The sequence below is a fragment of the Rhea americana genome, unplaced genomic scaffold (assembly GCF_003343005.1).
Source record: "Rhea americana isolate MKP2758 unplaced genomic scaffold, rheAme1 scaffold_617, whole genome shotgun sequence".
NCBI lineage: Eukaryota > Metazoa > Chordata > Aves > Rheiformes > Rheidae > Rhea > Rhea americana.
The window spans coordinates 26,203-34,715 of record NW_028186776.1 but is presented as its reverse complement, the minus strand read 5'-3'; the positions used below and the strand labels follow the sequence as shown (position 1 = coordinate 34,715).

General features: G+C 68.8%; 1 protein-coding gene across 1 annotated transcript in view; it reads left to right on the top strand.

Annotated features, from left to right (window-relative positions):
* Positions 1-8,513, top strand: part of LOC146587090 (plectin-like) — a 70,874-nt gene that overhangs the window by 36,165 nt on the left and 26,196 nt on the right. Inside the window, exons 3-6 of the mRNA XM_085320184.1 lie at positions 2,797-2,858; positions 4,035-4,124; positions 6,757-6,834; positions 6,941-7,300. Coding sequence (XP_085176310.1) covers positions 2,797-2,858; positions 4,035-4,124; positions 6,757-6,834; positions 6,941-7,300 — 590 coding nt within the window. The remainder of the gene's footprint in view (positions 1-2,796; positions 2,859-4,034; positions 4,125-6,756; positions 6,835-6,940; positions 7,301-8,513) is intronic.

Below are 8,513 nucleotides of genomic sequence, written 5' to 3'. Positions count from 1 at the left end.
CGCTCCGGGCTCGCAAGCGCTTCCCGCGGCCGCTCGGGGGGCGCCGGGCTGAGCCCCCAGCGTGGGGGCCTCACGTGCCCCAGGCGTAGGGACAGGGGGGCAGGAGGCCTCTCCCATGGGGGTCCTGACCACGGGTCCTGCAGCCCCTGGGCGTGGGGAGCAGGGGTCTTGAAAACTCTGGATTTGGGAACTGAGGTTCTGCAACCTCTAGGCAGGGGCACYGGGGGTCCTGAGGACCCTGGGTATGGGGGTCTTGAGCCTCCTGGGCTTGAAAATATAGGGGGGGGCAGACACCAGTGGGTGTGGGGAATGGGGGTGCTGAGGCTCCTATGTTGGAGACTAGTGGTCCAAAGAGCCCTGGCGACAGGGACTGGAGGACCAGTGGCTCTTGGTCTTTATAACTGGAGGGTCTTGAGGACCTTGGGCTTGGAGACAGAAGGTCTCAAKGCTTATGGGGCTGGGGGGTCCTGAGGACCCTGTCCATGCGGACCAAGGGTCTAGATCCTCCTGGGCTTGTGGCCCTGGGGGTCTCGAGCCTTCTGGGCTTGCAGGGGCGCTGTGCATGGACCCCAGGGGCTTGGCCCTGGGCCACGCCCGTCACGGGGAGGAAACGGTTAAGGGAGGCTGAGGGCTCGGCGCGGGTTTCCTGTGGGTAGGAGCCGAGTGCTGAGTGCCCGGTAGTGGCAGCAGGGAGGGAGGGGGGAACCCCAGTCTCCTCCCTGCTGGCGGCCCCACCTCAGGCAGCCCTGGCTCCGCACGGCGAAGGAGGGGTTTGCAGAGGGGGCAGGCCTGGCACCCGTGCCCCACCGCCGGGCAGGGCAGAGTGGGAGGCGAGCCGAGCGCCATCGGTGCTCAGCACGGAGCTGCGTCCCGGGGGGCTTCCAGGAGCCCCATCTGGCAACCACCATGTTGCGGCAGCGCCTCCGGAGCCGGGAGGAGGAGGAGGGTCTCTCTGCAGGGCAGAGGACCAGCTCGGAGGACAACCTCTACCTGGCTGTGCTGAGGGCGTCTGAGGGGAAGAAAGGTAGCGGAGCGAATGGGGGCACCGCGTCTGTCCTGCAGCGGGTTGGGCCCCTGCTTGCAGCCCGGAGTGCTGGTTCCAGCTGTGCCTCTGCCTGGCGGGGTCCTGTGCCGGCGCCTGGTCCCCATCCGTGCTGGGTCGCGTGGGGCGTGGGCGCTGCCTGGGAGCCCAGACTGCGGGAATGGAGTGGCGCTTCCTTCCGCGCCTGTCCTGTCCGCCCGCACCGTGGGGCGGCCCTGCGGCCAAGCCCCACCCGGGCCACGGGGGCTTCCTGGTGCTCCTCCTGCTGGGCCTGGGCCGGCCGCGCTCAGCCCCGGAGCGCCGTGCCTGCCTGCAGCACACGGGCTCTCCGGGCGAGCGTGCATTGCATTTCCTTCCTCCGTGCGCGCGTGTGCTGCTGTGGCCGCTCCCAGCGCGTTTGCTTTCCTGCGCATCTCCAACCTGCCTGCAGAGACGCCCCGTGCGGAGCGGTGGCTCCCTGGGCCGTGCCGGCCCGGCAGTGGGGTCTCCGTGGCAGGGACTGGGGTGCCCCCCAGTRCCGGGAGCGCACCGGCAGGGTGGGGCCGTGCATGCCGCCCTGGCACCCAGGCGCTGCGCGGGCAGATCCCGGCATGCTCCGGCGGGATGGGACCCAGCACGCGGGGATCGCCATGGCGCGGGCGGCAAGGGGCGTCCCAGAGGCGCGTGGGCACCCCGTGCTCGCCACCCCTCTGCTCCCGGGCACCTCCGGGCCGCGGCGGGCRCCCAGGCGTCCTGGCATTTGCTGAGATGCTCTGCCGAGCTCTGGGGCTGGGAGAGGCCTGGCTGAGGAGGGGCGCGAGCCGCCCGGCTCCTGTAACGGGCTAATGATGGGGGTGCTCATTAGCAGGGGCGCGGGCATGGGGCTGGGCTGGGGCAGTGCGGCCGGCCCCGTAATTACAGGGCAGTAGGGCAGGGAGCGCCCGCTGAGTCAGCGCCCTTCTGCCAGGGTGGGAAACCCTTCCCCTGCAGCAGCGGGAATCCCGGCACTGCCACTCGCCCGCCGGGACGGCTGTGCATCGCCCTAGGCAGTGCCGGGGTGCACGCAGCGATTTGGGGGCCGTGGGGCAGGTGGAGCGGGACTGCCCTGGGGCTATCGCTCTTGGGAGCCGGTGCCGGTGCCGGGCCCCCCGCTGCCCTCCTGGGCATGGCTCAGGGCTGGCCTGCAGCAGGCTCCTGGGCGTCTGTACCCACTCTGTGCACGTATCACTGGGGCTGTACCTGTCCCGCTGCGGGCCGCGTCGGTGCAGCCTCCGCCGGGCTCTCCCCGTCCTGTATGTGCAATATAGGGGTTATACGTGCCCTGCTGGGGGCCGCGTCGGTGCAGCCTCCGCCAGGCTCTCCTCATCCTGTACGTGCAATATAGGGGTTTTGCATGCCCTGCTCAGGACCATGCTGGTGCAATATGGGAGTTATTCATGCCCTGCTCAGGGCTGTGCTGGTGCAGCCTCTCCCAGGCCCATCTGCAGCCCGTCCTGGTCGTCCCCACCCCATCCAGCAATGCTGGGGGCTGCAGTGGTGCAAGGCACGGCAAGGGCTGATTCACGTTAACTGTTTCCTTCCCGTTGCCATGTCTGGTGACTCACCGTGGTTCCCCATGGTGGTTGGCTCATCGTTTCCTGCCTGTGATGAGTTGTATGAGACTTTGCCTCCAGCGGGGCAACCCTGCCTTTCCTGCTGCAAGTCCCCCAGCTGGGGTGGGACTTTTCCCGGTGCTTCCTCTGCCCCTYTCAACCCTGCCCTCTCTTCTCCTGCAGATGAGCGAGACCGAGTCCAGAAGAAAACCTTCACAAAATGGGTCAACAAGCACCTCATCAAGGTAGGGGCTTGCCCAGTGAAACCGACCTCCCTGCTACCACCCGGGCCATCCCCGGCGGAAAGTCCCAGGAGGCTGCAGGTGGCTGTGCCCAGCCGCCGGAGCAGGGCTTGCCGGGCGCGGGAGCGGCCGAGGCTGCTTCGCTGCCTCCCGGCCTCGACCGCCCCCGGCACGGCTCTGCTGCCCGCCGGGCCCCGTCCTGCGGCGGCAGCCACCGGGCATGGCCTGGGGCCAGCCCCGGCGCCGGCCGGCTGCCCCCTCCCACGCCGTCTGGGAAGCRCTTCGGCTCTGAAAGGCAGATTGTGCCATGGCCCAGGACGGAAAGGGACCTTTGGGGAGCTTCACCGCGGCGGCTCTGCTGGGATCCCTGCCCAGCCGGTGTCCCCGGTGTGCCGGGGGCTTGCTCGGTGCGAGAGCGGCACYTGCCCCTCGACCCGGGCTGGGCAGTGCTGCCAGCCCCCTTCTCCTCTCTGTGGGCCGTTTTCCGCACTCCAGTCTGTCCCCCGCCTGCCTGGCCCTGCAGGCTTGTTGGTGCCTGTCCTGCCCGCGGCGCCGCAGGCAGAGCCCGCGTCAGCGCCTGGCACGCGCAGAGACGTCTCCCGGCCCCCGCRCGCTGCATCCCTGCAGGCGTGCCGCCACGTGCTCGGTGCCGTGGGCGATGCTGTGYGCCGTGCCGTGCTGCACCATGCCGTGCCGCGCTRTGCTGCACCGTGCCGTGCYACGCTGTGCCGTGCCACGCCAGACACCCCTCTCTGCTGGACACCCAGCCTGTCTCCTCTCTTCTGCCTCTCCTAACTGCTYTCTCTTCTCTCTGGCTCTCCTCCTCACGGCAGCACTGGCGAGCAGAGGTAGGTGGTCCCTCTCCACACTCCCTGTTCTCTCTCCGTGTTGCTTTTCCCCCCTCTCCCCACGCCGGGGCCAAGGTCCCTGCGGCGTCCTAGCGCTGCGCTGTGTGCGTGACGGCAGCAAGTCTGTGTCAGCACCGCCAAACCCAGTCCCGTCGTGCTCATGGGAGGGGCTGGGGGTCCTGGGCAGGGGCAGGGCCATGCTGGAGGGGGGATGCTGGGGTCCCCCTGTTTCGGGGCACGGGACCGAGTTGGGCGGATTTGCAGCAGACTGGCTGCTGTGACATGCTGCTGGCTCGCTCGCCCCGCTGATGATGCCCCTCTGTCCCTGCAGGCTCAGCGTCACATCAACGACCTCTACGAAGACCTGCGGGATGGTCACAACCTCATCTCGCTGCTGGAGGTGCTCTCGGGGGACACGCTGGTAGGTGCCGCGCGGGCTCGGATGCAGGTGCGGATGCGGGTGTGGACGCAAGCGGGGACACAGGCGCAGACGTGGGTGCAGATGCAGGCGCGGACACGAGCGCGGATGCAGGCGCGGACGCAAGCACGGACATGAGTGAGGACGCGAGCATGGATGCGGGCGCAGATGCGGGCGCGGACGCAAGCACGGACATGAGCGCAGATGCAGGCGCGAACTTGAGTGTGGTGCAGGCGCAGCGGGATGCTCCTCGCCGCGACTCTGCCTCCTCCTGCAGTGCTGCGCCGCGGGCCAGACCCTCTGCTTCCTGCTTGGCCTCTCCCCCGCTTGGGCGCTGGCCCCGGTGAGCTGCCCGGCGCTGTCTATGCCGGCGCCTGGGCCCGCTGGCGCAGCCACCCTGCTCCTCCGTCGGGCTCGCTGCAGCTCCGGAGGCTCCCCGCCTGGCCCTCGTCCCTCCTTGCCGCACTCTGGCCTCTAACACATTAACGTTTCTTTGCTTTGGTGAACTCTGCTTCTTTGTACTCGTCTCCTGTTTGCCGATCTGGCCCTGACCTTCTCCCCTCCGGCCTTTGCCTCCTTTCTTTGCACTGCTCTTGCTGGGTAGCCGAGGGAGCGCGACGTGATCAGGAACTTGCGGTTGGTGAGTGGTTCTGCCATTTGCTCTCCGCTTGGCCGAGCGCGGCATGTGCCTGCTGCGGTGCCCGACACCGGGGCAGCGGCGTCGCGGGAGGCGCCCGGCCGCAGCGGAGGCGCCCCGGCCGCACCGTGGGCGTGGTGCCGCGTGCCGGGGCGGGGGAGCGCGGCAGCCCCACCGCAGCGGGCGCTGGGATGCTCTCGCCGGCCTCTGCCCCGGTGTCGCCCCGGGCCAGCATGCGAGCGGGCGCCGGTGGGGGCTCCCGGCACCGCAGGACCGGGGCGGGATGCTCCCTGCTCCGCAGTGCCCCGGAGCGGTGCGGGACCATGCTCCCAGCTCCTGCGGCTGCAGGAGGTCCCGGCACGTCCGGCACGGCGGGGATGGTGCTGCGGTGTCTGCTCAGCTCTCGTGCGCGGGACCCTGCCCCGATGGGCCATGCTTCCCTCATCCCTGCAGCTCCTGGCGTTTAGGGGCAGAAGAGACTTGGCTTCATCTCCTCCGCGCTGCAGCACAGCGCAGGCGTTTCCCCTGCACCCTGCAGCGGGCATCGGAGCAGCCTGTGGCCCTGTGGGGCGCGTGAGGATCCCTGTGGGGCTGCCTGAGGCCGGGCAGGTCCTTGCCCRGGGGACCAGCGCCCAGACCCTGGCCGTGGGCAGGGCACGAGCGTGCCGGGGCRGCTGACGCTGCGGGATGGGCTGTGCCGAGCTGGCTTGGGCTGCACGAGCRACGCCCCATAGGGCAGCGTGGGGCCGTCCGTGGGGCCGGCTGTGCTGCCTGGCCGAGGAAGCGTGGGGGCAGCAGCCCTGCAGCGCGGCCGGGCCTCGCTCGCCATTGTTCAGTCCAGCAGCGCTTCCTCCCCGCGGCTCCGTCGGGAAAAGCGGAGGATTTCCGGGCCGGTCCGTGCTGCCCGGTCCTTCCTGTGCAGGATGGACTGCAGGCAAGGTGCTGTTGGCAGCCTGGCCCAGCGCAGAGCTGCTCTCCCGGCAGCTGTGCGATGCCCCGCCACAGCGCCGGTCTGCGGTGCGGCAGCAGCTTCCCCCGGCGAGGCCGGCTGGGCGCCCTGGAGCCGGCGCTCAGCCCGCTCGCCCGCCTGGTGCGCTGTGTCTGCAGTGCAGATCCCACATTTTGGGCTGGTGCTCAGCTGCCTCGGGGCAACGCAGTGCAGGGCAGGGGGTTCGGGGGTCCGGGGAGCCCCGAGGGCAGGTGCTGAGGATGTGGTGCAGGGATCCCGGTGCGGTGCAGGGGTGAAGCGCATGGATCCCCSAGCGGCACAGGGATTGCCGTGCGGTACAGGGACATGGAGCAGGGATGCCGTGCGGTGGAGGGATCCCTGTGCGGTGCTGGGGTGCAGTGCAGTGCAGGGATGTGGTGCATGGATCCGTGTGCAGCACAGGGATGCCGTGCAGGGGTGCCATGTGATGCAGGGATCATAGAATCATAGAATGGTAGGGTTGGAAGGGACCGCTGGAGATCATCTAGTCCAACCCTCAGTGTAGCCCATGCAGGGATTGAACCTGCAACCTTGGCATTAGCAGCACCATGCCCGAGCCAACTGAGCTAAACCTGCCCCCAGTCCCCGTGCGRTGCGGGGGTGCAGTGCAGGGGTGCAGTGCAGGGATGCCACGTGCGCTGGCTCCAGCGGCTCTCCCTCCGGTGGCTGCAACAGCAGAGCGGCTGCTGCTGTGTGGGTGGCGTGGCCCTCCCGGGAAATCGGGGAAAGGTGTGGGCTTGGCCGGCCTGTGAGAGGTGTTGTCCTTGGATGCACAGGAAGCTCTGGGATGGTGGGAGAGGCGAGGGCCACCCCTTGCCAGCCTGGAGTGGGGACAAAGTGCAGAGGGTGTGTGCTGTCGGCGCGCATCGCGCTGGGAAGGGCCAGGCCGGCGTGGCGGGCCCGTGATGCTCGCACCGGGGAGGGGGACGCCTGCGGCTGGCGTGCATGTGTGGGCCGGGGACACGCGGGGCCGTGCCGGCGGCTCAGGCACCTGCTCCCTCTCTCGGCAGCCCCGGGAGAAGGGGAGGATGCGCTTCCACAAGCTGCAGAACGTGCAGATCGCCCTCAACTACCTGAAGCATCGCCAGGTGAGTGGGGTCTGGTGTTGGCGTCAGCAGTGACCCCAGGGCGGGCACCCCAGGGTGCAGGGGCCTGGCGGCCACCGCCCCCCCTGCAACCACTGCACCTTGGCAGGTGAAGCTGGTCAACATCCGCAACGATGACATTGCCGATGGCAACCCCAAGCTYACGCTGGGCCTCATCTGGACCATCATCCTGCACTTCCAGGTGAGCCCTGCGTGGGCTAGGCCGGCAGCTGGGAGCCCCGCGGGGGGACCCCGGTCGGCTRCAGCTCCCGGAGCGCCCGGAGGTGCGAGCGAGCGGGTTTGCATGTGCGGGGATGCTGCGGAGCCGTGGCTCTTTCTGCATGAGCAAGCGAAACGTGCCAGCACTGCTCCTGTCCTGCAGCAGCCCGTGTCCTCTCCCAAGCTGCATCCCCATCCCGGCTGCCAGCTGGGCCCAGTGTGGCGGCTTCAGCCCCCGAGCTGTGCCAGGGCTGGTGCAACAGGGATGTAGCTTGTGTGTAGCTGGCTGCTCTGCAGCGCCCCGTGACTCTCCCCCATGCCCGGCAGCTTGGTCCTGCGCAGGGGATGGGAGCAGGGCAGTGTCCAGGGCTGGGGCTGGCAGGATGAGGAGGAGGGCGGGCAGCCCCACAGCAAGGAGCCTTTCTGCATGGCTTTTCCAGCAGCGGGCACAGCTGTCCCACACAGGCCATGTGTGTGTGTGTGTACGTACGTGTATGTGTTCATGTGTGCATGTTTTTATGTGTGTGTGCATTTATTYGTGCATGTGTGTACACGTGTGTAGGTGTGTGTGCGTACATGTGCATGTGGGTGTGTTTTCATGTGCATGCATGTGTGCATGTGTGCATGTGTCCATGCATGTGTGTGTGCGTGCATACGTGTGTGCGTGTGTGCATGCCCACGAGCTGCAGCGGACTCCAGCTGTGGTTAGCACCTCGCTTCCGCTGGGTTTGGCTCCTCCTGCGTGGGCACCTGCGGTGAGCGGCAGAGATTGCTGCACAGCGAAGCCTCTTTGCAGGCCGGGGCTGCGGCACAGCAGGAAGTGGCTGCCAAAGAGCACACGTTCCTGTGCACAGGCAACCCCTGTGCAATGGGGCGGGTGGTGGGGCAGTGCCCTGGGAGCTGGGACTGGGGCTGGGGCAGCTGCAGCGTGATGGGGCTGGGGCTGGGGCCGGAGCAGCTGTGGGGTGATGGGGCTGGGGTAGGGGCAGCTGCAGGGCAATGGAGCAGGGGCTGGGGCAGCTGCAGGGCAATAGGACCGGGGCAGCTGGAGGGTGATGGGGTGGGCAGTGGGGCAGCTGGAGGGCGATGGGATGGGGGCTGGGGCAGCTGCAGGGCGATGGAGTGGGCAGTGGGGTAGCTGGAGGGCGATGGGGTGGGTGGAGGGGCAGCTGCAGGGTGATGGGACTGGGGCAGGGGCAGGTGGAGGGCGATGGAGTGGGCAGAGGGGCAGCTGGAGGGTGATGGTACTGAGGCAGGGGCAGCTGCAGCGCAGTGGGGTGGGCAGTGGGGCAGCTGCAGGGCGATGGGATGAGGGCTGGGGCAGCTGCTGGGCGATGGGGCTGGGGCAGAGGCAGCTGCAGAGTAATGGAGTGGGCAGTGGGGCAACTGGAGGGCGATGGGGCCAGGTCTGGGGCAGCTGGAGGGCGATGGGGCCAGGTCCGGGGCAGGTGGAAGGCGATGGG